We start from the raw sequence: 26,165 nt of genomic DNA, 5'->3' as shown, positions 1-26,165 counted from the left end.
AGCATGAATCAGAACGAACCATGATAGCCTAAATTGTCAAGTACCGAGTACCGAGTACCGACTATCTAGTAACGACTCACTGACCACTGCGCCGCGGCGCTGATCGTTGATCTGATCGCTATTCTCCAAGTCCACTGGTTATCTGGTGTTTAGTGTCTAGCAGATGGCAGCGCCACTATCTCCAATGGGTGGGTGATCAGTGATCATTCCCCTGACCGGTCACGACGCACGAAAATAATAGTCAATAGATGGTAGATTGGTAGATAGTCTTTGTATAGGTATGGCCTCCTGATCCATCGGACCAGAGACCACGGACAGCGGAGTAGATCCCTCGGACTGGTACTATCAACAGGAGTTCGATTTCCGCAGATCCAGATCTTTGCGTTTACCCCATGGGGAAGGGGGGGGGGGGGGAGGGTTCATCAATTGCATCCATATCTCATACAAATCTACTAGTAAGCATTCACTAAGAATCACTACTGTGTACGGTCTACGTCGTCCTCAGTCCTCACCAACTGGTATAATTCCGGACGGCCAGAGCACAGCGCTCATCCCAAGTCCACCACTCAGGACGCGAGATAACTACTCCGGAAGGACGAGCGTACATACTAAATATGCAAGAATCCCTGTCGCCCATGCAGGAACCTCGCAGTTAACAAACAACTGGACATCGCTGAGTAGATAGATAGACTAGATAGAACCAGATATTTGATTAGATTTGATCAAATAGTATTTCGATGATATAGATATAGATATATCTATCTATCTGTACGGAGTACTTCGTCCTCTATCTGATGGATAGACGGATAGAATAATACGGGGGGGGGATTTAGTAATTTCTCTCCTGAAGAAAACCTGAAACAAGAACGGAACCTTCCACTTAAGTACTAGCTCCAAACACCAGTAGATACTACCTATCTTACTCTGTAACCCTCGGCCTCAACTCCATACGGCGTATACGCACACCCATGGTCCATGGACGTAGCTCGGCCCGTTCCAATCCTCGCCCACACCCCCTCCTCGACTTTTACTTCCCAGGTTTCCTTCCATCTACTCTGGTAGATACCGGCAGAATCCAAACCCCAAAAAACCAATCTACAACAATTCCAAGGGCAATAATGACCAATGGCTCGGTAGTACCAAGTCTGGTAGGTCCCAACATCTTCGTCTTGAATGCCGCGGGAATCTGTGCTCGACTGCAGGTGGTGCCGTCTCAATGTCAGACTCAGACTCAGACTCAGACTCAGACTCAAATCGACCGGATGACGGATAAGTGATACAGGAGGCGCTCGTGGGGGGGAGGGAATATCCATTTTCATTTACCCTGCTCTATCCAGCTAGCCCCTCCCCCCCCCCCAAAGTCCCAAACCAAGTACTAAGTAGGCTTTCTACTCCGTAGTATCTACCGGTAGAACCACCACAAGACGCCGTGGAGACGTGGTGCTGGGCACTACTCCATAGTCCATAGTCCGTACAGTGGCAGTGGTCCCTCAAGCCAGAGGAAAGGTCAACCAAGTGACCAACACAAGAAACCGAAAATTAAAACGGAGGCTACGGAGCATCAGCCAGCATCCCCAGTCTCAACAATCCTTGGTTTACTAGACCAGGATTAACTCGTTTTCTAGAAATCTAGAAAAGATTACTCGGTCTCGGTTTTCGGTAGGTTTTTTTTTTTTTTTTTCTTTTTTTTTTTTTGTGGTTCGTCATGGGCCATGAGGTGAGAAGCTGGATCTTGTGAGAGTGCGGGGACTGGAGGGGGGAACGAACAAACGAACGGAGGATGGACACGAGGTTTCTACTTTCTAGTTTCTGCTACTACCATACAGTCTATACTAGACTATCTAGTAGTTGGTTAGGCTGTTAGCTGGAGGTTTGAGTTTTGGGGGGAGTTCGATCCTTGGTTGACTAGCTAGCTAGCTGTGAGTGTTGGAGGAGCTGGTTCATTAAGTTGAGCGTCGAATACCGATGTTGAGGATTATGGGGATTGTACTGTTCTCCAACGATCTGTGGAGGTGCATCCTTCTTTTATTTTCTTTGTCTGCTTGTACAGAGTAATACCTCCGAGGCTGTAAGCTTAGTAGAAAAACACATGACATTGCTAGGGTATACATCGTGCATCGTTCCAGTACAATAAAAAAGAAAAGAAAAAGAGACCAATATACAAAAGAAGATGTTCTTTTTTGACGACTCCTCAAGAGTACGATACTATAGCATTAGGAATAGAAAAGAAAAATCATAGACAAGAAGAGTAAAACAAGATCACCACATAAAAGTCAGCCGTCATATTCCCGATAGACGGTCGGGGCAAAAGATGATTTGGGGTCCCAGTCGCGGCCCTGCGAGGCGCTGGGCGGCCGAGGCGTGGAAAAGCTCATCGACGGCCGCACGTACTTTGCATCGCGGCCAAAGTGGCCACCGGAGTCTGGGCTCTGGGCGCCGGCCATGCGCGCGGGACTGGGCGAGCGCAGCATGGGCTCGGGCGACTTGAGCGAGGGGATTTTGGTGCTGTTGAGCATCTCATAAGAGCGCGAGTCGCCGAGGCGGGCGCGGGCGTCAGCGGAGACGAACTCGTGGCGCGCGCCGTCGCCGCCGAAGAAATTGCGGAAGAATTCGACCCAGCCGAGGAAGAGCGAGGGGCGGGCGAAGAGGATGAAGTTCCAGAAGCCGACGAGCGAGAGCAGGATGATCACGGCGAGCACCTTACCCTCGCTGGGCCGCACCAGCGCCGCCTCCGCTTCGCATTTGGACCGGTCGCCCATCTCCGCGACCAGGCACATGAGCCAGGGGACGGCGCGGTGCACGTTCTTGGCATTCGGTTCCAGCTGGCGATCCAGGTCGATGAAGACCACGGAGAAGAAGATGACGTTGGCGACGATGATCAGCACCAGGGCCACGCCGCGCCACTGCAGCTTCAGCACCCGTCGGATGCGGCGATAGGCCTGGCGGGCGGTCAGGGTGCGGACGCTGGCCGAGTACGACGGCAATCCGGAGCTGTTCGTCGTCGATTCGGTGTCGAAGAGCGACTTGATGTACACGTGGATACAGTAGGCCATCGTCGCCAGTTGGAGGAGCAAAGAGGCGACGGCAAATGCGGTGATGGGGATCCAATAGTCCTGTAAACCCTTTTCGATGTTGATATGGCACATGCTCCCGAATCGAAACGACACCCCGGTCAGCAGCAGCATCACAGTGATGCCGATGATGGGAATCCCCCAGCCGCAGATCAAAGCCCCCCACATGAATTTCGGACCGAGGATCACTTCCCAGCAGACCTGAAGATGAAAGGCGACGGTGCGGAGAAGACCTAAAGCAGCGAACCCCATCAGTTTTCAGTTCCCAAGATGATGAAGCGGGCACCGTTCTCGACGTACTCCATACTACTACCATGTAGCCCCCGAATAGAAGCATTGAACCGGTAAAAGCACACGATAGACTCGAATACATATCATTGGGCGTGATCTGGTTATAGCATTGTTCTGGTTTCGCCCCGAGTGGGATGATAAACGCGATCTGGTCGAGAGATTCGATTTAGTGTCGGCCTTCGTCCAGACTCGACGGCCACAGTCCTCATATGCCCACTCACCTCCATGAACGTAATGCCTAGCGTAAAGCAAATACTGAGATAATGGCGGTGCGTCCATTTGGCCGGAAGGACGGCGTACGAGACAAGCAGGAAGATGCAGAGCGGTAGAATGGCAACACTGATCCAACTGGCAGCGCTCGCTTTGTCGACCAGGGCTAGAAAGATGAGCAGAGCAGCACGTTAGAAACACTTGCAACGCGACCTTTCGAGCCCACACGGCACGTAGGAAGTCAAGGGGAGGGGGGAACGTACCGTCACCATATGTCCATGACGCTATCGGACACGGCAAGCAGCAAGAGATATTGGTCCCCCTTGCCCCCAAGGGAATATCCTGACAATAGCGGCCCCCGATGACTAGCCAGCACCAACAGCAACAATCAGCTTCATGTCGACCAAACCAAACCAATTGTTCAGGGACGCGTACATCCACCGGTGCCTGGAAACAGATCTTCTTGGAGAAACGGGATCGGACATCGCCCGTTCATCGCATGCGGCGCGAGGGTTGTCATACTGGCAGTCTGAGTGGTGTATCTGGGGAGTCTGCGAGAGGCGACGGACGTTGCGCGAAGACCATATCCCGTTCGAGTCGAGTCAATTGAGGTCAAGGCGAGAGACAGTAAAGTTACCACAGTTGTTTCCGGGAGGCTCCAGGGCATGCACACCCCACGCGAGAGGCTCGCCAGCCGAGCGACAACTACAGTGAATGGGAGCGAATGCTGCGAAGGGTATAGTACTGATCTGATATACAAAGGAAAAGGAAAAAAAAAAAGTGGAGGAGGGGAATTAAAAGACGACGAGAGAATTAGTTTTGGATAGGGAGGAGGGGTGGGGGGGGGGAGGCAAAGGATTGGAAAAATATAGTCTACATGGATTTGAATGTATCTATGCTTTGCGAACCCAGTCTACCCAGTAGATAGATAGTACTTATTTAGCACAGACGGTGGCCAGCCAGGATCTTCAAATGGTTGGGGAGAGAGACAGAGAGAGAGAGAGAACCAAGTAAGTAACTAACTACTACTGTACCGATGTGCCAGACAGAGTTACAGGCATCACCATATAATAATTTATTATAATTGTAATAAAAAGAAATAAATAAAATAAAAAGAATTATACTCCGGAGTATACCCCATAGAGTTAATTATAATTGCAGAAAATAATAATCATCACTATTATTATTATTATTATTATTATAAAAATAATAATAATAAAATACTAACCATACAGTCATACTAATCCCAATCATCACGGAATAATTGGCAGTGCCTGGCAGACTAGAGCAGTCGACCAGAGGCCCGTTCACCCACAGGCACGAGTGTGTGCAGTTGTGCACCGTTCCTCCAACCCATCATCGAAAGGATAATGCTGATAATTGGGCTCTGGAAACAGCCGGTCCCTCGGTCCTCTGTCTAGTCTGTTTTCCCTTGTCATTTACCTTGAGCTTGGCACCAGGGGCGTGGTCTGTGGTGTGGTGGACTGGTGGGAAGGGGGGGGGAAAGGTGAAGCGAATGAGGGATTCGAAGCGAGAACACCAATAATGAAGGCCCAGAGATGGTCAGAGGGTTTCAGTCGACTGGGGACCGAAACAGGAGGCCATCCCAATCAATGGAATATGAATAGTTAGTACAGAGTAGATGATCTAGTATGTATCTAGAAGGCGCGGTCTCTAAGGTTGTCAACTTGTCAGAGACTCAGTCAGTCTCTTCTTTTCCCCTTTCCTTCTACAATAACTCGGACGGGAAAGGATCAGTCCATATCAAGTATCAAGATTTAAGAACTTAGGACTTCCTAGGAAGTAGCACTAGGTAGGTCGATGCTGGGCGGGGCATCAAACGGCCAGAGACTCCACTGTGAGAGGACTGAGACTGAGTAGCTGAGCTCAACGCATATCAAAACCAAGGATCTTGGAAGAAAGAGTTGCCCTGGTCGGAGTACGAAGTACGGAGTAATGGCGGGACTATCAGTATCATTAGTTAGTATCATTTAGTTAGTGTCTGTTCCTCCCAGACTCCCAGGCTCAGCATTTAAGTTAGAGAAGTGCAAGCGTAATGGTCACTAGGCGAACGAACTCGGCTAAGTAGTCTGATACTCGGTAAGCACTCCGTCGAACACTCTGCGAAACCAAACACGATATCAGCTGAGCTGAACTCTATCGTGTAAATAGTCTCCGACTCAACCTAGATAGCTTCCGACCATCGCCTGTAGTCCTGTAGGTTATTCAGGTAGTGAGAACTCAATGCCTTCTGGAATGGTTGCCTGACACTATCAACCAGTCTGAACCATTCCAAGACCGAAGATTGAAGAGTCATCGCGACAATTTCATTGTTCTCTTTATCTAGACTATTGACTCAGCTATGGAAGATGAGCCTACGTAGCTGCTCATCGCTTAAGAGTGTTCTGTGCTAACTACTTGTTACTTGTTACTAACATTTATCTACTACTCCAGTACTCCTGATATTCTACTTGATGTACCTTCTGTAGAGTACGGAATACCAGCTAGCAAATTGCCGCATCATTTATGAACACCCATGACGATCGAATATTCCAAATGGTGGACATACCACGAATCGTGGACTCATGGTAAGCTCCGTAGAGGCGTAGACACAATCGATGTCTAATCTCCTCATCCAACAAAGTACATTTCGCCATACCACCCAGGCTCCCAGCAGAGTCTCACATTCAAATCCAACGGTTACACTTGGACCTACTCTGCCCTGGTACCTTACAGCCTACAGGAACTACTACGAGACTAGTTACTGCTGATGGACGCGTCGTCGTAGTATCCATGATCATATAAATATAATAGACCTGCATAAGCCCCCGGTCTGAGGTCTTTTTTCCCATTGACCAGGGTGGCCGAATAGGGCCCCGTGAACATGGATTCCCGATGGGGCTTCCCTTGCCACTATCCCCAACACAGTAGTCTTACCTGACGCTAACTCTTCACTAGCGGACTAGACCTGCTGGTTTTTTTTTATTTATTTATTTTTTTTTTTACTTCCATTTCTTCCTGGTGTAAAGAGAGGGGAAAAGAATGGAAGATCCCTGACCGTGGGCACTTGTCCCTTTGCTCGCTTCAACTTTTCAAGCCTTCGACCTTCCATTGTCACTTTTGAGAACCTTCTCTCAACAAAAATAGTGCTTTTACCCCCTCCTGGTGGGGTCTAAGCTCCCTTATGAATCAGATTGTGATCTAGGCTATGTATGGATGGATGGACCGACGTCGTACAAACAAGTCGACTTGTCTCGATGCTGAGATTGGATGAAGAGCTGCTTGGGATCAATGGCATCATCTACTACTGTTCCATTTGATCCTTCGTTCTGCAAACCCTCCCCAACACGAGCTGGATAGTGGATTGACCGTTTGAACTACTTTCAAAGTTCAATTATGAGGCTTGAAGTGGAACACTGGAACATTCGTCACAAAGTCTATGTTATTGAAGGATTCAACGTCCCCGCGATTATTCATTCCCTTGAGGCGTTGTGTTCTGAGTTCTTACAGTTACGGCTATCCAGGTAGCCACTCACCACTTTCGCTGGTCAACTTCGCGAATCGCGACAGTGGCACTCACTCTTCATCCAAACCCAGGATCTAGATCTTATCCTAAGGTCGCGATAACTATCGCATTCCTTTATCAGAGAAATAATGCCCACTTCCCACTTCCCACTGCGATAATGCAATAATAGAAATAATCATAATCATAATAATAATAGTAATCTATCGACGTTAGGCAGTCAGGCTTCTAGCCGCCTTTTTTTTTTTTTCTTTCTCATATTACTACAGTACATACTGTGTACGGACGGACTACCGAGCTCCACTATTCTAAGCCTCAAGATGAGTCCAACGTCTCATCGAGTTCCTCTCACACCATTGCTATCTCTCTCTCGCTACATACCCACTCTCCGATCCTTCTAGGTCGGCGAGTCTACCAGAACCAGACGAACCCAGACCCTCTTTCCGGAGCCTTTGCGAAATCGAGCTGATCGGTTCCACATCGATAAATAATTGGTTAGCAAAAAGAATCCTCTTCGCCCTACGGAGTACGGAGTAGTTAACCCAAGACTTCCAATTTCCAAAATCTCAAAGAGACAATTTACTAACCGACTTGGCGGCATACTCCGAACAAGGATCGACATGCTCCTCGGATAGTTTGCGTGCAGTGTTAGTCATTGGATTGGAACCCGTCGTTTGGCTCTTCTCCGAAGTATCCTGGTCGCTGGCTCGCAGAAGTGATTTCGCTAGAGATTGATCTTCATCTTCTGCCTTGGATAGTTGGATACCTTTCTTCCTTCGATCCTGGGGCACTGGGTGATGGGTTCTATAAAACTGTATTATTAGGGCTTAGGCTTGTTTGAATCGAGTTTGAACTCTGATCCCCGAACGCTCCCAATGGGAAATCATCGGAGCGCCAGAATCTAGATATCGAAACGCATCCACTCGGCGGCTTGACGAAAGTTCTTTCTTCCTTCCTTTCTTTTTTTTTTCCCTTTTTCTTTTCCTCTCTGGTACTCTGGGCGTCAGCCACACACGTGGAGAATTGCTACTGTGGCCCTATGGGAGTGCCCGTGCTGTCAACCGGGGGTTATTTTGTTCTTCTCTAATTTAACTGTCCCTCAGTCTGGATCACCGAGGGAGATACATGGATAGATAGTGGGTAGCAGAGGGTTCCTATTCCTAACTTCCTACGGAGAACGGAGTCCATCTGGCGGAACTCCGTAGGCGAAACTGGTCCCGATAACAGACCAGCCGGCCTCCTCTTTAGCTTTGAGTTGTCTACGCACCTGGCAAACTTGCAACACAGGCGCAGGGTAAATACTAGATAGTCTATAGCCAAACTGGGAAAATCGGTGTATCTGTATAATCTTTTCGCTGCTGATCTTTCGTCATCCAACCCCCTCTCCCCCTTTTTTTGCGCTTGTCTAACCACCGACGTACCGAGTATTGACGACGTACATGCAATAGGGTTGAAGTTGGGATGACAGAGCCATATCCCCTCCTCAAGGTGATTGGGCACCACAGACGGCTATGTACATAGGAAAAAAAAAAAGGGCCGGCCAACCATGAACTTACATTTACCAGACCATTGGAGCGCGCAGCGATAATCCGCCGACGCTGGCTTGATCGCCCACTATCGGCGCTGCTAATTGCACCTACGTCGCGTCTCTGGGCGATCATCCCCAGCTCGCTTTGCTCTATGACCAATGTACTCTTCTACTAACTACTAGACCACTCCAAAGCACGAACAAGAGTTCACTCTCTTCCCCTCCCTCTCAGGCTCCCCCAGCTTATTACAAACGAGTGTCTGATAACAGGACTCTCCTGAATCCTGATTAGGCTAATCCTCGAGGGACGTCGATTCCGTGCCGCACACAGCTCAGATTACGGAGTAATATCGTTATGGGCGGGAAGGGAAGACGGTTGCACAGCAGCCAAGAACAGGACCCAGATTCGCAACTGGGTTGGGGAAAAAAAAATCCGAGAATTTGCCATCGGATAGATTGATTTGAATGATGGCGAAGGAAGAAGAACCGAGAACAATCAATCAAGTCGACTGATAACTCATCCCCCGCCACTTGTAATTTGGACGCGTCCCAATTACTGACTGGAGAGGTTCTGTTGATGGCAGCAGCTGGTCAAGACAGCCGAGAAGCGAGAATCCTTTGGGGCTCCAGGATGGCTGGACTCTGGAGACTGGAGGTTATGATTGGAGTGCAATGCGAATACACAAAACATTACCAGCTGAATCATGCCAGCTAATAATACCGAATATGTATCTACCCCATGGTTTTCAGGCCATTGACGCAATTCTCAATAAAGAATAGATAGTAACTTGATAGTTTGTGGGATGACTAGCAGTACAGAGTAGGCCCTAGCAAGGGCTCAAGGCTCAAGAGTCAAGAGAGATGCAGCTTGCCTTGTGCTTGACTTTTCCCACCACGTCCAATCGACCTCGAGAATGCCATCGAATTATTTCTTTGGCTTTGTAAGGCGTCTACAGTGATCCTTGACCCCCCTGGACCCTGGGATAATGCTTTATCTGTGGTCAATCCGCAAGCGAGCTACTTCGTGTCGACTCCTGCCATCGGACCAATCGCCAGCCCATCCTTGATGCTAATGGTGATCACTGCACCGAGTGGTGGTTCTTGTACAGGCCAATCCACAAGCACCATAGGCGCATCGCGACTATCGAGACTTTAAAACTCCACCGCTCTATCGTACAGACTATAGTCACTGATGTTGGTGATCAATGATCAATAATAATCCACCATCAATGGTCCCAATGTCACTCATCCAGGCCAATCGACGACCCCAGCTCCTAACCTACTACCTAATACTGCGGCCGTCCAGACGTCAAAGAGGCTGATTCCTGCATTGATCGTCATCCTTTTCTGCACACAGATCTGCCGTCCAGCCTGTATATTGGTCCTGATTTGACGATCCTCTCGCTCAAAACGCAGCTGCTTTCTCCTACAGGCTACATCAGTCGAATCGGAGACCCTTTTTCCAAATACCCTTTCATCCCCTGAACCTGGTCGCATCATGCGATCTCGACCTTGTTTGATCCAATCCACAGCTGGGATCCCCCATCCCTCTTCTATCTGCAAGCTCCCAGGAAAGCAAGCTTACTGGGAACAGGAAAAAGACTCGTGCATCCCGCGCCATGCGAGCCGAGACCGAAGCCCCAAGAGCGTATTATGCTCGGTTTCCAACATTCAAAACATCACGCTCGCATTGAGAATCACGCGGTCCATCACAGCCTCGACTGATACTCCAATCCCACATTCTCTCTCGCCGATATCGTCTTGATTGGAACGGCGAACGGCTGGCTCACGGGGCCAGCGTCCTACGCCAGCCAGCCATGAATCTAGCCATCATGACTACCGGCAAACGAGCAAGAACTGCTGTCGGTATCCTTCCCAACGTCGTGGAACCACTAGTCCTCGACTCGAACCTTGCCCCCTCCTCCTCCAAGCCAAGCCAAGAACTCCCGCTCGCTGCGCGAACAGCTCCAAAGAGACAAAGAACGCTTTTGTGCACACGGGAGCAAAGCCGTGTACTGTACACAGCGATCAAGCTTCGCGGACTGTTCCTCCTGCGTCATCGCGAACTTGCATGACCGTGCAGCTGGAGAAGGCCTACGAAGACGCAAGGGAAAAAAAAAAAAAAAAAAAAAAAAAAAAAAAAAAAAAACCGTAAACTCAAGCGAAGAACAGGGATTGAGGGTTGTCGGAGCCGGCAAACATCCCTTTGGGCGGCGGACGATGCATCTCGAGAACCATGCCGACTGACCGAGAATTAAGGCCGCTGGAATCGAAATGAGGTACTTTCTGCTCGCACATTTCTGCTACGCTATGCGGTTGCTTTCGGTATGCTTCCGATGAGCTCGCTGCAAGCTCAATGGCGGTGTGATTCGCTCATGTGGAGGACGATACTGACCTCGCGATCTGCGACAAGCAGTCTCTGTGTCGAGTTGTCTCTAGGAATGCCATGTATGATGGTGATGCCGAGAGGTCCAATATTCATTGATCGTCCTTTCAGTGCTTGTCGGCTGGCAGTTCTCCAAGCCATCTCGGATGGAATAGTTTGCTCATCTCACATCTCGATTGAGCGGTCTATACCAGGGGCATTGGGAAAGCACCTAACCTGGACGGTAGAGGCCTACTGCCAATCTAGAGCGTTCAAGCACGAAGATGAAGCCGATCAATATTGCCGAAAAGACCATGGCAGACCGATCGAAAATGGTGCTGATACTCTGGGAACAGATCTGAGCAGAGGGCCCCTGGCAGAAAAGCTCTGTCGATCAGATATTGTCGACTCGCATGAGCCGTTGAAAAGGACCTGTTGCTGGGTATACCAGAAACGCAATAGTTACATAGGGTTTACGGACTCTCGCGCAAGTACTATTCACCGGACGCATTCAGGAGCTACGAAAACTAGTTCGGCAGTATTGATCGAAGCAATTAAAGCTCTTCATTATATTCTATCTAACGGTCTTGCAAATATCCCACTCGGTCTGAAACCGAGCAAAAAGACGATTCCAAGCAATATCTGAGCCAAGAATGCTCAATTCAAGTCGCAGAGGTCATGGAACCTATATCCAGAACAAAGTCAGCAATTGTGGTGAAAATGTAGGCTGGATAGGCATAGATTTTGGGTTTTGGGTGATTATCAGAAGTCCATTAAGATCATCGAGGAAGACCACAAGGATCTCCCTCTGACATAAGAGGTACCAGAAATAAATAAAAAGGTGTAGTATCATCATGTTGAGCAGAGGAACGGGGGTTTAGAGTGAGTTCAGTGTAAACGTACCTTGCGCATAAAAGCTGTAGATTGCAGAATCTCAGTTAGTTCGGTATCGACAGTCTCATCAACTTAGATTGATCGACATCATGATCAAACTGGTTGCTTTTCAGTTGATTGAAGACGAAGAAACAAAAACGCAGGATCGTCGAGGCCGAAGAAAAAGGAACAAAAACTAAGCGAACTCCACCCCTCACGTGACCCACACTCCACCGCACCCTCCGCCCTTAATCTTCAATCCATCAACCAACGACCGATCGAAATTTTACGATATTCATCCATCCGCCAGCTCAACTTCGTCGACACACCCGACCAGTTCACTTCCGACAATACATTCAAGATGGGGTAAGTTCTATCACTCCTGATGCGAGACGGCGATTCGAAAAAAAAAAAAAATTGCGCCCTCGATCGAAACTTCGTCGCGACCAAGACCGCGAAAAATGAAATGGGCAACCTGGAACTGACAAATCCGCTACAGTCGTATGCACAGCAAGGGAAAGGGTATTAGCTCTTCTGCTATTCCCTACAGCCGCAGCGCTCCTGCCTGGTTGAAGACTACCCCCGACCAGGTCGTTGACCAGATCTGCAAGCTCGCCAAGAAGGGTGCTACTCCCTCCCAGATCGGTGTTGTCCTCCGTGACAGCCACGGTGTTGCCCAGGTCAAGGTTGTCACTGGTAAGTTATTCCCTGCATTTGTTTTTCTTGTGGGGGGTTGATGTCGCTAACGCGCGCGTGTGTGTGCAACAGGTAACAAGATCCTCCGTATCTTGAAGTCCAATGGTACGATATCAATCACCGCTCCATTTACACCGGTGTAGATGCGGGGTTTCGAGCGCAAAGGAGAAGTTGTGGATGGGAGTGTACGGCGGTTGCTCTGAGAATGAGACGCGGGAGCGTAGAAATACCTCTTTGCGTGAAACCGCTGTCGTCCTGTCCCAACTCTCTGCGTTTTGCAATCACGTTTTCTATTCCGGAATGGGAAAGAAGATCTTTTCTTTTTCTCTCTCCTGGCAGAAATGCAGGAGAGGATAAAGGGGATTTTTCTACCTATATGCCTCTGCTTGGTCAAACCACAGGCTGACAGAGTGATTTTTTCGTAAACAGGCCTCGCTCCCGAACTCCCCGAGGACCTTTACTTCCTGATCAAGAAGGTAACAACTCCAACTCGGTTTCAAAACTCGAGAATTCAATCACGCTGACTATCTCTAGGCCGTCGCCGTCCGCAAGCACCTTGAGCGCAACCGCAAGGACAAGGACAGCAAGTTCCGTCTCATTCTGATCGAGTCCCGTATCCACCGTCTGTCCCGCTACTACAAGTCCGTCGGTGTTCTCCCCCCCACCTGGAGATACGAGAGCGCCACCGCCAGCACCCTTGTCGCCTAAGCGGCTCGCCCTTTTTCTGGTCTTGGTGTATGGTTGTTGGTTCTGTGACGTTTCGTTGGCGACGGAGGATTCGAGCCCTGTCAACCCGAAATGGATGATAGGTTTCGATAGTCCCAGATATGTATCTGGCCGCGGATAGTCAAAAAAAACAAAATTAACGATTCCCAACCATTTACTTTTCTGCTCTGTTCCCGTAAACCCGTAATCCTTCTTCGAGAGTACGTATGAATCTATCGTTATATTCAGAAGAACTAGGGTATATATACAAACCGCACTTCCAATACCTATTATTCCAAACGGATATATCCACGGTCCAAATCAATCAACTCCCCATCCTGACCTCCCTCGCAACCGCATTACAAAGCTCGACCTTCACACCCGCCCCAACAAGAACATGTATCCACAACCGCTGGGTATCACTCAGCCGATCATTCTCCGACTTGACCTCCACAAACATCACCTCCTTCCTCTCCAAACTCCACAGAAAGAGATCAGGAATGCCCCCGCCGCGCTGCTGGTACTCCTGCGCCATGACCTTGCAGATAGTCGCCAGCGCCTCACCGCGGAAACAGCGCACGATCTCGACCAGGTCGTCCAGCTCGAAGGCCCAGTCGAGGCCGATGGCGCAGGTCTGCTTCGCGGCCTCGCGCGCGTGCACGGCGCGTAGGATGTGCTCGGCGGCGCCGTTGGTGATTTCGACGAGGCGGTGGTTGATCTCCGAGGCGCGGGACGGGTAGAAGGCGTCGGTGTGGAGGTCCAGCGGGCAGGTCTGGAAGGGCGTCTGGAAGACGTTGGGGATGTAGGTGAAGAGGATGTCGTAAAAGAGGTAGCCGAACTAGAAAGGGGAGGGGGCAGAGGATGGGTTAGCTGCCGTGTTGTCTTGGTGTGGGGGGGGGACAGTGATTATGGAGAAACAGAGAATAGAATATGAGGATGGCGTACCAAGGTCCGGACTATTCCTCCCTCGGAGTGGTATCCCTTCCAGCCCTGCTCACGATACCAGCTCAGACACATGTTCTCGACTCTGCATTCGCTGCCGTCCTCTCGTTCGTCGATCCAGATGGTTGCGCGGCCGCGCTTGGACGGAAGATCGTCCGGCTTGACCGAGGAGGAGGAGGAGGAGGAGCGACTGGGTGAGTCGTCGCGTTCGATGCGAATACCTTCGACAATGCGCTGCGCGGGTTTGGCCAGCATGACGTGGCCGAAATCATGTTGCTCGCGCTTGACGATCCTCAGCGCCTTTTCCAGCTTCGTAATCCGCTTCTGGAGGTCATAGTGGTAGATCAGATGGCAGTTCGGGTCCTCGAGTCCCTCTTCGCACGTCCGCAAGGCGATTCTTTTCCAATGTTTCTTCTGGAGGTCCTCACCGCGTCCTTCGAACGGCGTTAGGGCCCACATGTAGTGCTCTTCTAACAGGGCTTTCCGCTGGTACCATGCTCCGCGCCGTGAAGCGTGGAATAAGCGCTGGGCGAGCAACTCGCACAGAATCTCGTGTTCCTTTTTGTGCTCCTTGAAGCGTCCGAGGGGTTGAAGACTCTTGTGAATGATTCTGGTATAGACCCAGGCTGGTGAGAATCGACGTAAATAGGCGCCCTCGCCGGCCTCGTAGATGGTGTCTTCCTTGCGCTGCTCCTGCTCGAGCAGGACTTTCCAACGGGGATACACCTCCTCAGCAAGCCGTTTCACATGTTCCAGTCTTTCTTGTGTAGGGGTGCCGGCAAACTCGAGAAGATTGTCTATGCGAAACTGTGTGCGTAGGGCTGATTCGAACTCCAGGAGGAAATCTCTGGTCGGAAAGATCGAGTTGGAGCGACACACGACATACTCAGGAAAGTTCCTGCGGGAGATCTTTGCCAGGATTATGGTGGTGAGAGATTTCTCGGTCCACTCTGTGGACCTGTAAAAGACCAGATGAACCCGTTCGAAGAGGGCATAAGGCCCTGGCGCAAGGCGGATGCAGTCGCCTGTGTAATCAATGATTTTCTGAATGTAATGGACATCTCTATTCACGGCCTGGGGTGAGTCCCCCTCCTTCTCGTTCCAATTGAGACCCGCTTGTTTCTGGCTGGATGCACGGAAGGCGTCGAGGAGCTCTTTTTTACTTTTGCCTTGGACTTTTGCATCCTTGGCGAGGACTTTGAGTTCTTCAAGGAGCAGTAGGGAGGATGCCTCTTCTAGAGTCGTTATTTCACCAGTGCTCTCGGCAAAGCTGAAGTGGGCAAGACCTTCAATTTCAGCGGACTGCGCATCCTCAGGATTGTCGTTTATAGAGGTTAAGGGAGTGGGTAGGCGCCGGCGAGCCCGAAGATCAACCACCGCCTGAGATATATTACTGATATCCGAATAATAGCCTAGCCGGTTGATGCGATGCCATGCTGAAGTCTTACGAAGAAATAGCCGTACATATCTGACAGTACACAATTAGCCTTCATTCAAGGAGTATCGGCCACTCCGACCTACAGATATTGAGATTCATATGAGAGGTTCTTCCATTGCCTGAAGACCTCTATTTCTGCCTCATCAAACACATGCGCTTCCTCCTCCAGCACTGTCTCCAATGCAAGGTTGAACGCGTCCACATAGATCGAGCTCTTTCCCTTGCGCCATTTACCATCCTGCAGTCTCTGGCGCAGATCGGGCTCATCATCTTGTTCAGCTGCGCGAGAGAGCTCATATTCCTCAATAGCTTTGCTATCTGTTTGAATAGCCGGAAGCGAGGACTCTAGCTCTGTCTGACTGTTCAGGAAGGGCTTCTCGTCTTCGACTGTACTCTCGCCGATCTGTGCCGAAGACACCGCGTCCCAGGCGTCCTCCAATGGACTATCTGGCTTTTCCAGATCCCGGCTATTGACTTTGAGGTCTTGCTTGTGAGCTGCAGCATCGGGGCAGTCCTGAATCGCAGTCTTCCTGCGCTTCACGGCAGGGCGCGATGTGTCCCAGTAGTCCAAGAGGGACATGCTGCCACAGACGCCTTGCTAATCATCCGAGAACAGTTAGACGGGAGGACCGCAATCCAGACCATCCCTACATGCGAAATTTGATGCGAAATACGCGCTGCGAGACCGATGTCGCAACAGATACGGATGATCGTAGTCGTTGGCGCCTAATCGTGTCACGGAAAGACGCGAAGTCACCTGATCTTAATTGGATTTTTTCTTGGGGTCTGTTTGCTGTGTTTGCAGCTTGATCAACTGACACTTGGTGTGGTGACTAGGAAGATAAGCAGTGCAGATGCGAGGCGTAAGTGTGCATCCATCTGGAAGAAGACCTCTAAACATGGATCTCCTCTTTTCATTCCATATAGACATCATTTCTTGGTGACCCGAGTCCTAAGACCTAGACACTAGAGTAGCCATGGCGGACGAACCTGTAAGGAACATCCCCCCTTCCATCATCGTTATCCCCACAGTGGAGAGCTTTCTTTAAGCTCTCCGCCCGCGAGCTCCGCCTAAGACATTTCTGCTCCATTCTGCAAAATATATCTCTACCAGATAATCTTGCTATACATTTCTCCCGCCCAATCCAATCCACTGCCCCCCCTTCACTGCATTCATTTGGACATCGAGCGCGCAGCACACCCCCAGATAACAATCTAACCCCCATCACCAGTCACCAGCACCCGCCCCAACCCAGAAAGAAACCGAATTCGCCTCAGCGTACAGCCGCGACCAGCAGAGCGACTCGACCCCCGGACCCGGCACAATCCCTCAACCCCAATTCACCATGGGCAACGGTGCAACTCCCACCAGCAACACAGGCGCAGCGAACACGCCGCGAGCAGAGTCCAACACCCCGGCGGCGCAGACACGGCCCGGCGGCGCCCCCGCGCGAGTCTACATGAACGAGAAAATCGTCCCGTACCTGCTGGAGGGCATGAAGTCCATCGTGAAGGAACAGTGAGTGTGTCCTGATTGCTTCGTGAAGCCTTTATGTTGTCTTGAGCCGTGCTGGGACGAATCGAGACCTCCCGTCCAACTTGAAGCGAAATGGATCGCTGACGCAGGTTTTTCCTTTTTCGTGGCAGGCCGTCGGACCCCCTCCGTGCCCTTGGGGAGTTCCTGATCCAGAAAAGCAACGAGGTGGAAGGCGGAGCGGCTGGGCCGAATAAGTCTCCTGAATAGAGGAGGGTGCATAAGTCGGATGAATGTGCTACTGAACGCTCCGCCCACCCCTGTATAGCTGAACTCTACCGTCTGCTCAGTGGAGTGAAATCGGGGGACGGAGAACCATACGCCCCCGTTGGGGGCTTCCAACAGCGCCACGTACGCAGGCCAAAGAGATACCCCATATACGTGTCGAGTTTGCCGCATCGTGAAGGATGGGAGATGCATCGTGAATTGATCTGCTTGCAAGATCTCCGGGAAAGAATCTCTGTACCATGTGAAGTCTCAATGCTGCATAGCGGACGCATCCTTCTTTGTACACGGTTGGTGCATTCAAGATGATCAAAGCTGTGATTACTGTTGCCGCTCAGAGGTCGTGTTGTGTATAGAATTGCTTGATATCAATGCCATTGAGCCTTCTATATTATTGTAGATTTGGCCATGAAAAACTGGCATGTTGAGAATCTGCCCTTGTCGCCCTAGTAAACTACAGATCAATGAGATGGCAACCAGGCAAAAACAAGAAATGATCCAAAGAGCCAAGGAGATTTATTACGAGGTCTAGAAATACGTTATGATATTGATGAATTAGACTCAATGGTCTGTTTCACACAGCGTCAAACCTGAATTCAAGGGGCAACGAACTCCCCTGTACTAAGCACAGCGAGTAGAATCATGTGAAAAATGTAGTGATGAGTAAACCATATGTATGATGGGCAACAAAATGCTGGACATAACGTGCAAATAGTTCGTATGCAGGTTGATCCTCAAATTCTTCACAAATCTCATACTTTCGAAGCATTCGTTGGTGCATGTGATTCAGTACTGCTGGGATTTAGTATTTTGCACGAGTCATAGGCCTGCAACAATCATGTTGAGTAACATCAAGAATTGAGATGGTGTCCGCAAAAGAGCGATTCTCTCAATGCACACCCTTAGTTTAAATTAGAACGGTATCCTTGGCTTCAATATCAGTAAGTTCTGGCCAACCTATCAAGCAATCAGTCAGAACATGTCAAAGAATGGCTGGCCCAGGATCCATTGAGTGAAAAGGTCAAACCGGGGAGGCCACGAAATAAGGAACCGATTCGTGGTGCCAGACGATTACGTTGAACAGATCCAGGTGTGACAGAATATTGGAATGTCGAGGCCTGCTTGGGCGTCCTCGTTGGCGATACTACAGGCACGAAACAACAACGGTTATGGCGGAATAGGCGAGCAAAAGCCGAATCCCGTCCAGTCAGTTGGTTTCAATCAAGGCGGGAAGACAGATATCTTGTGTTCGTGAAGAAGGCCGAAGCCATTTTGTTTGTTTTATGTGTTTTCAGGCCGAATACAATCGAGTCGTTACGTAGACAAAGCTGTATAAGACGCAAACAGGCGAGAAAGTTGACTAGCGAGATAACGACCAAGTTTTCCGGAAGAGTTGCAAATGTAGCAGTGCTGACCCATGAGAATAATCCGAAGAATTACAACGTTAATGTGAAATATTGTTTCTCTTTTCCTGCCGCCATATTCTCCCGGTGTTTCGAAGCGAATAACAAAAGAAAAGTAGCAGCCAGTGACCGAAGAGAGTCGACACAGTTCTGTTCCGGACTTTCTTGTTTCTGAAATAGTTGAAAAAAAATAGGGCGCAAAACTGTTGGCGTTCCGATCGAGCAGACACGTTACTGTAAAGACGACTTTTCTCCCGGACACAGAATACAAAACAATCACGTCCCACGGCCGTTCGTCGAGCCGATTTCCAACCGCAGGGGGAATCTCGAAATTGAAGCATTTCAAGGAAAATGGAAAGTAAGATGGTGCGTGACAGGAAACAAGGAGCAAGAGGATGGGACGAACGGGAGGAAAACCCCCAGGGCAAGGAGAAAAGACGAACATGGGGGAATAATTACTTTGTGTGGCACCGAAGCGAGTTTCGACTTTTTCCCCTGTTGTCCATTCACCTACCTGCCACTGTATCTGTCCTCACCACCACGAGATTCATAAGAGCGGCCAGCGTAGGGTTCACGGGCAGGAGGGGCGTCGCCGTAGCTGGGAGGGTTAGCATCACGATCATAATAGCCACGACGATCATCACGGCGAGGCTCGCGACTGTACCGCTCTTCACGGCCACCGCCGCCGCCGCCGCCGCCGCTAGAGGCATAGCGATCAATGCCACCACGGTAGCCGTAGTCGTCGCGGTACTCACGACGACCGTAATCACGGTATTCGCGGCCACCACCACCACCACCGCCATAGTCCCGGCGTTCACTGTAAGAGTCGTAGCGACCATAACGGTAGTCGTCACCGCCACCACCACCGCCGCCGCGGCGCCAGCCACCACCGTAAGATCCACGGCGATCATCATAGCGATCACCACGGCCACGGCCACCACCGGGTCCACGGAATTCTGCAAAGGGGGAAAAAAAAAAGCGGATTAGACACGATTCGACTCAGACAGCGAATTGACTGCGAATAAAACATACCACGCTTGGGGGGTCCAAAGTATTTGCCAGGAGTAGGGGTTCTGGGACGGCTACGACGGGCCTTCTCGATGCTCAGAGTACGGCCCTCAATAACCTCACCCTGGAGACCCTCCTTGGCAGCATCAGCCTGCTCGGCAGTAACCATCTTGACGAAGCCGAAGCCACGAGACTCCTTGGTGTGAGGATCCACCATGATGGAGCAGTTCTCGACATCGCCGTACTTCTCGAACAGGCGGGAGATATCGGACTCAGTCAGACGGGGGTTAATGCCAGTAACGAAAAGGTTGGAGCCAGGGTTGATGGCACCCTCCTCGTCATCGTCCACGGGCTTGCGAGAATCCATGGGAGGACTGCATGTGCGATGTCAGTCTGCTATGTTTGAACCAAACAAGGGCACAGTGAATATTACCGCTCATCGACACGTCCGTTGGGCGAACGGCTGCGAGCACGATCGCCCCTGGGTTCATCGCGAGGAGAGGCGCTGCGGTCGCGGGCGAAGCGAGGCTCGTCTGCATACGCACAAAAAACAAAGAAGTCAGCTCTGCAACCGTCGCGACGAGGAGTCGACTGATGCGAGGAGAAACACGTACCGTCGTAACGACCATTCTCGTTATCGTATTCAGCAGACATGATGACGACTTTTGAAAAAAGAGGTAAGAGAAAGCGAAGGTGTTTCAAGAAAAGGACAAGGAAGAATGAAGCGTGTTACTTGAAGATGAAAAGCGCGCGAGGTGCACGTCCAGCAACAAGCAGTGGTTGAGAGAAGGCGGGAAAAAAAGGGAGCAGAAAAATCCAACCACGGACTCTCGGGAGGTGTGGTAAATTCTACTGCGTGAGGAATCACGAATACCAAGAAGGTATCAGATATCCAGCAGAAGAAGAAGGAGAAGAAAAGTAGAAAGGGAGGAATGAAAGGGATGAGAGATGGAAGAGAGATAGATGGTGACGATGATGGGTGGATGGAGGAAGGGAGAGAACAGCCAGGAAAAAGCGAGGCGAAACAATTCCAGACTCGGGGTGGATTCCGCCAAGCCTTCCCTCTGTGTGTCTGCAGCAACGACAACAACTACCGCAGAGGAAGAGCTGTGCGCTTTTGATCATAATGAATACTTGAATACTCAAACATGCAGTTATCTGTGGTCAATGTAGATTCAATTTCACTAACAGAAAAGCCCAGATGCCTCACAATGCTTGGGTAGGATAATACACACAATACAACACAACACGCCTTTGCTCCCTGTTCTAAAGTCTCGGAACAAATGGCATGGGGAATCGAAGAGAAACAGGACACATAGACAGGTTTAAAAGAGAAAAAAAAAAAAAAAAAAAAAGACTAGCAGCATCCCAAAAGCACGCTCACAATCATGTCAATCATTTAAATCCACGCCATCGCCTCCGAGTCCGGTGTACCTTCACAGCTGCCTCGGCCGCTGGCGCCTCAGATCCAGTCGCCGACTTATCATTCGTAGCCATCTGGCCTTCCAGCTCATCGTCTACGAGGTCCTTCAATTCGTCCTCATCCAACTCACTGAGTTCCTCGCTCATTCCTCGCATGACGTCGCGTCCCGTCCAGCGCTCTTCGTGGACGGTCGTTCCAATTGGATCAAATGGTTGCATGTACCACAGGATTCCGCCCTGCGAGAGGGGGTGCTGCGCATCGCCTTGGAAGCTAGGTGGAGGTGTCAGGAGCCCCTTTTGAGATTCAGCTGGAAGTGCGGACAGTCGCGGGCTATTGGCTTCTTCTTTGCTCGGTTCGGCGGTGACGGGCACTGTTGATGGTGCGACATCGAGGGGTTGACTCTCCTCCGGCTCAGCTACAACAACCGGGGCGGTTGTATTGACTGAGTCCGCCATTTGAGCATCCTGCGGCTGGGCCGCTTCCGCAGGCTGCTGAGGCTGCTCAGTTTCGGCATCAAGCATGACAGTATCTTCTTCCTTATCAGGTAGTGCAGTGGAAAGCGAACCCTCCTGAGGCTCTGCCTTCGCAGCCACGTCTGGCTCAACTGCGGCTTTCTGATCGGTGCCGCTTGAAAATTCACCAGGCGCTCGAGACTCGCCACGCGACTCATCAACCCCCTCTGCAAATTCTTCCTCTACTGATCCTCGTCGAGATAGAACGCTATTCTCGAACATGAGATCGAGCTCTTTCAATTCTTTCTCAAAGGGCTTGCGGTTGAGCTCGCTTTCCTTCTTGATTGCGTCCTCTAGAGCGGGCTGAATGGCCTTGATGATGCGTTTAGCCAGTTTCCGCTTCTCGCGCTGTTCGAGGGGAAGCTCGGGGGCGCGCCCGCTGATCTGCATCTGTAGCTCAGCAGTATCCCCGGCGGGCTGAACTCCGATTTCAGAGGTGAAGATGGTTGCCAGATCGGCGGAGAAGGCCGCAACCGATGTGTAGTAGCGCTGCTGCAACTTCTCTCGCAGAGATTGCAAACCTTGCCTGAAAGTCCCCTTTCCATCAAGCCTATTGTAGAGTTAGCACACGCCGTTCATTTCGTTAATTGTCTCAAGATTATGACCCACCCTTGGGCTTTTTCAAAAATCGGCCAGAGCAGAGGGAAGATAGGAAAGTACACGGTATCCATGATGGACTTCAGGAGCTCTGCGTCTTTCAGCTTCTCCCGCTCTCGCTTCTTCACCTCATCACACAGCATCCTCAGGCGATCGAGATCGTGGGTTAACCTCTCACCAAACTCAATGCGCCGCTGCAGTCGTTTGCCTCCACCAACCCCCATAGCAACATAATCTCTGCGTGTCATCTCCATGGACGAGAAGGTCTCTAGTGACAGCTGCAGGCGCTTCAAGAGGGCCGCTCCACGCCTGGCCTCCCGCTTGAGGGTCCAGTATTTGCAAGCATCTTCGGCATACTGTTTTCTTTGTCGCACGCCGAAACGCTGCAGGGAGGCCACAACGGAGTTGAGCAAGACCTGCGGGATGACAGGTGCGCCAGAGGGGAGCTTCCAAATGGTCTTGGGCGGGCCAAGACGTTTCCGCTTATTGCCGCCAACAGTAAGTGTGATACGCGGCGTATGGGTTCTCTGACCATCCAGATCGCTCGGTTCGGCCCCTAACTGATGCGCTGGTTCCAGAGAAAGAGCTGCCGCCTGGCTGTCACCCCACTGTCTGCCCTGCATAGTGTTACGGTAGTATTCAATAGCATCGACTGTAGCAGCATCGGTGCCGTGCTCTAGACGCCACTCGTCAGGGACATGCTTGTCGCAAAATGCTTTGAGGAGGTGCGAGTCCATGATCGCAGGGGCTCCATGGCCCGATTTCATCTTGAGGTAAAGCTGCGCTCTGCGCGCGCACGTTGGATGGAAAGCCACGAAGCAGTTTTTGTTGCTGCACTGGATCGAAGCTCCCATTCGCTGCTTGCAGATATAGCAGTTGAGTTTCCAGCGACTCCGGGGCACTTTCTCCACATCAGTCACTGGCTCCATGAGTGACGGATTGCCCAATGAGACCTCAGGGATCCAAATGGCGCAAAGTAGATGTGACCACTTCGAGCTCGTAGTCTGCTTGAACGCCCCCTCTGTATTCGGGCAGAAGATGCAGTTGACCGATCCGCGTCCGATCAATTGACACTTCCGGCACAACCACTGCCCTTCAGGGATAAAAGGAACGCCGTAGCACTCTTGATGCACCGCCAAGTCGCAACCGTCACAGAAAACAATGGCATTGGAGTTTTCACAGTCGCCATCATCGCAGATAGTGCATTTGCTATCTAGCTCTTCACCCGGACCGGTGGTTTCTCCATTCACGGCAGCTGCCGAGCTCGACCGGGGACGCTGCGTTTGTGGCGGCTTGGGATTCGGCTTCGGTATGCGCTTTTCCAGAGTATGCCATTCCTTCTCGATCTTCGTCATGGTGATCTCGAAAACCGCCGGCTTGATAGGCTCCAGCTGATCTTCCCTTCGTTTGGCGTTGTAATCTTCCAGCCATTTCTCGTCTTGTTCATCCATATCATATTCCACTCTACCAACCGAGGCATTGATTTCTCCATCAGTGGTCGGAGGATTGATAATATCAAGGTCATCCTCCTGGGCCCCTTCTGTCATGCGAATCATTTGCCGTTCATGACGGACAAACAGATCACTTTCCTGATATCCGACGCTTGCCATCGTCCGGTCCACGTAGTTCTGCTGCCCAACCCCAGGCTGATCGTAGAAGACGAAAGGATCACGTAATCGAAACGAAGGCTTGGGAAGGGTGAGTTTCTCGCGAGGATTGGGACCCGGCGGCGGAACTGCCTTTGGCTGAGGAGTGATGCCGAGAGCGTTTAGAATGGCTTCAGGACGACGGGGAGGACGGCCTGGTCGACGCTTGATCGGCGAAGGAGATGCGCCACTAGTGTGCAGCCTGATAAGCTCAGCTAAGGGATCCTTACTCCCATGCATATCGATGCCATTCAACTGCAATATCTCGGCTATGGGCGTCGATGGCGCCGGCCGGTCCACTTCCTCTGAGCCGAAGACGGCAATTTTGGCATCGATGTCCAGGTCGGGGTGGAACTCCTCCCAGCCACGCTCCTCTCGTGGTTTATATCCGTCTCCCTGCTGCAGGGCCAAGGCGGCGGCTGTTGACGACCCATAACGACCACGAGTCTGCGCTTTATCCCTTCTTAAACGTGCAGAGGGGGGAGTTGTAGGAACAGGGGGTGGTGGCGGGGGAGGAAGAAAGACGGGTTGAGGTTCAGGTTCAGGTTCGGGCTCGGGCTCGGGCATAGGGACAGACGCAGGTTCTGGTACAGGTACGGGTACTGGTTCGGGTTCAGGTTGAAGTTCAAGTACAGGTTGGAGTTCAGGCTCAGGCGCAGGTTCAGGCTCCGGCTCAGGTTCTTGTTCCGTTTTCTGAACTTGTTCGGGTGCGGGCGCAGGACGACTGCGAGAGGACGAGGTCCGCCTGAGGGGAGCTCGTTTAATCTTCGGGGGTTCTTCATCGATCTCGATGTATCTGCCACCCCCTCCAGGCCCACCGGGCACGTATTTTCGTTTCTTGAGAGGAGGGCCTTCGCTAACGTCGGGTTCCGGTGCCTTGGGCGACGACTTAGAACCCTTTCGCGACTGTCTGCCGGCTAAGGAGCGATATTTGGACGAAGAATTTGGCGCCATAACTGCACACCACTGGTAAAGAGACCGATGACGATTGGTAGATGCGGATATAAGCGTCGCTAAGGGTTTCGTTGAGAGCTTGCCGCACGGGGCTCAGATTCAACGTGAGAACGCTCCAAGCCGCGCCGTACAGTGAAAATAAAAAAAACCAAAGAGCAAAACAGTGCGACTCATGGCTCAGCGCGCATCAGATATGAGCTTCACAAGCAGGCAGCGCAGAGTCGAGCGACCGTGACGGGCGACGGCGAGGGGCGACGCGCAGGGGAACGGGGATGTCCCATTATCGCTCCTGTCAATGTCTTGGCGCTAAACCGCCCTGGGCCAGGGCGGAGACTCCACCCCCAGAGTTAGGTACACTCCCAAGCAAAACACAGAGCTCATTCCATCCCTCTCGCCCCAGCTTCTCTTCTGTGGGAGCATTTTACCTTTTCCAGGATGAGCGGTCCCGGTGAGGAACGGTAAGGCTCGAGCTCATCCTCCCCGAAACCACGACGGTAACGGCTCCCGCTAACTTCTGAGCTTTCCAGGTGGCGCGGAGGTCGTCCCTACGATCAGAACCGTCAATCGGGTCAAAGAAACCCTAACTCGAGGGCGATCAGCGGACACAGCGGGAACCGTGGCGGACAGAACTCAAGCACTTGGGGCGAATCGCGCGAATCGTCGAACACGGGGCCATCGCAGGAGCAGCATGTTCCTGTGCGTGGGTTCAACGCGGCAGAGGCCAAGGCAGCTCTCCGGAAAGGTATGTATTGCGTGGTCCATAGGTGACTAGGATGAGAAAGCTAATGCTTGGCTCTCTTTTAGGTCCAGGAGGTAATACCTACGATTTACTACGCCAAAGCAGCCGAACAACCGCTAATGATCCCACTAGAACCCAGGCCGTTTTTCTATAAACCGACAGGCAAGGACGCGGGCAACAATCGTTCCGGGCCTTGGGGCGCAAAGCGTACGTTTATCAGCGGGCACAACCTCTTTGCACAATGGACCGAGTTTCGTTAACCCAAGAACAGCCAACACGATGGCGAACGGGAAGGACTTCTTCCTCGAGCTTCGAAAGCAGGTGACGACGTTGCGTCAGGGAGCCACTGTGCCGGGAGGTTGAGTCTGAAAAGATCCACATACTCACAAGTGCAGAGTTGTTTCCAGTTAGACGGAACGGATGAATTGCCGCAAGGCTGGTTTCATCCACCACTCAAGGGATCACTACAGGGAGCGAGTGGA

At 51.2% G+C, this 26,165-nt stretch overlaps 7 protein-coding genes across 7 annotated transcripts, besides 14 other annotated features; 3 read left to right on the top strand and 4 right to left on the bottom strand.

Moving 5' to 3' along the window:
- Positions 1 to 1,220: 1,220 nt before the first annotated feature.
- Positions 1,221 to 1,252: a microsatellite.
- Positions 1,253 to 1,664: 412 nt separating this feature from the next.
- Positions 1,665 to 1,695: a microsatellite.
- Positions 1,666 to 1,695: a microsatellite.
- Positions 1,696 to 2,273: 578 nt separating this feature from the next.
- Positions 2,274 to 4,092, bottom strand: gprM (the record flags this gene model as incomplete). Its single annotated transcript, XM_001273366.1, has 5 exons — positions 2,274 to 3,304; positions 3,372 to 3,510; positions 3,584 to 3,738; positions 3,836 to 3,937; positions 4,008 to 4,092. The coding sequence occupies 5 exons, from the start codon at positions 4,090 to 4,092 to the stop codon at positions 2,274 to 2,276; spliced, it is 1,512 nt and encodes a 503-aa protein (XP_001273367.1).
- Positions 4,093 to 4,553: 461 nt separating this feature from the next.
- Positions 4,554 to 4,577: a microsatellite.
- A 165-nt stretch (positions 4,578 to 4,742) lies between these two features.
- Positions 4,743 to 4,774: a microsatellite.
- Positions 4,775 to 7,259: 2,485 nt separating this feature from the next.
- Positions 7,260 to 7,298: a microsatellite.
- A 3,436-nt stretch (positions 7,299 to 10,734) lies between these two features.
- Positions 10,735 to 10,772: a microsatellite.
- Positions 10,736 to 10,772: a microsatellite.
- Positions 10,773 to 12,222: 1,450 nt separating this feature from the next.
- On the top strand, positions 12,223 to 13,265 carry ACLA_006990 (40S ribosomal protein uS15; the record flags this gene model as incomplete). Its single annotated transcript, XM_001273365.1, has 5 exons — positions 12,223 to 12,227; positions 12,361 to 12,557; positions 12,630 to 12,662; positions 12,987 to 13,033; positions 13,092 to 13,265. 5 exons carry the CDS (start codon positions 12,223 to 12,225, stop codon positions 13,263 to 13,265), a joined length of 456 nt encoding a protein of 151 aa, XP_001273366.1.
- Positions 13,266 to 13,587: 322 nt separating this feature from the next.
- Positions 13,588 to 16,222, bottom strand: ACLA_006980 (fanconi-associated nuclease 1; the record flags this gene model as incomplete). Its single annotated transcript, XM_001273364.1, has 3 exons — positions 13,588 to 14,100; positions 14,208 to 15,672; positions 15,726 to 16,222. 3 exons carry the CDS (start codon positions 16,220 to 16,222, stop codon positions 13,588 to 13,590), a joined length of 2,475 nt encoding a protein of 824 aa, XP_001273365.1.
- Positions 14,371 to 14,391: a microsatellite.
- A 766-nt stretch (positions 16,223 to 16,988) lies between the features above and the next one.
- ACLA_006970 (DPY30/SDC1 family protein) lies at positions 16,989 to 17,386 on the top strand (the record flags this gene model as incomplete). Its single annotated transcript, XM_001273363.1, has 2 exons — positions 16,989 to 17,161; positions 17,290 to 17,386. 2 exons carry the CDS (start codon positions 16,989 to 16,991, stop codon positions 17,384 to 17,386), a joined length of 270 nt encoding a protein of 89 aa, XP_001273364.1.
- A 1,928-nt stretch (positions 17,387 to 19,314) lies between these two features.
- Positions 19,315 to 20,466, bottom strand: ACLA_006960 (RNA recognition motif domain-containing protein; the record flags this gene model as incomplete). Its single annotated transcript, XM_001273362.1, has 4 exons — positions 19,315 to 19,760; positions 19,837 to 20,186; positions 20,246 to 20,345; positions 20,427 to 20,466. 4 exons carry the CDS (start codon positions 20,464 to 20,466, stop codon positions 19,315 to 19,317), a joined length of 936 nt encoding a protein of 311 aa, XP_001273363.1.
- Positions 19,480 to 19,505: a microsatellite.
- Positions 19,656 to 19,746: a microsatellite.
- A 673-nt stretch (positions 20,467 to 21,139) lies between the features above and the next one.
- Positions 21,140 to 21,167: a microsatellite.
- Positions 21,168 to 21,207: 40 nt separating this feature from the next.
- Positions 21,208 to 24,944, bottom strand: ACLA_006950 (putative PHD finger domain protein; the record flags this gene model as incomplete). The annotated part of the gene is made up of 2 exons (XM_001273361.1): positions 21,208 to 22,297; positions 22,357 to 24,944. The coding sequence occupies 2 exons, from the start codon at positions 24,942 to 24,944 to the stop codon at positions 21,208 to 21,210; spliced, it is 3,678 nt and encodes a 1,225-aa protein (XP_001273362.1).
- Positions 24,515 to 24,671: a microsatellite.
- Positions 24,633 to 24,671: a microsatellite.
- A 435-nt stretch (positions 24,945 to 25,379) lies between the features above and the next one.
- On the top strand, positions 25,380 to 26,046 carry ACLA_006940 (uncharacterized protein; the record flags this gene model as incomplete). The annotated part of the gene is made up of 4 exons (XM_001273360.1): positions 25,380 to 25,402; positions 25,472 to 25,686; positions 25,816 to 25,890; positions 25,955 to 26,046. The coding sequence occupies 4 exons, from the start codon at positions 25,380 to 25,382 to the stop codon at positions 26,044 to 26,046; spliced, it is 405 nt and encodes a 134-aa protein (XP_001273361.1).
- Between the last annotated feature and the right edge of the window lie 119 nt (positions 26,047 to 26,165).

This window comes from Aspergillus clavatus, genomic scaffold (assembly GCF_000002715.2).
Source record: "Aspergillus clavatus NRRL 1 1099423829797 genomic scaffold, whole genome shotgun sequence".
In the NCBI taxonomy this organism is placed as follows: Eukaryota; Fungi; Ascomycota; class Eurotiomycetes; order Eurotiales; family Aspergillaceae; genus Aspergillus; species Aspergillus clavatus.
Note: the sequence above shows the minus strand (reverse complement) of the source record. Positions and strands in the feature narration are given on the sequence as shown.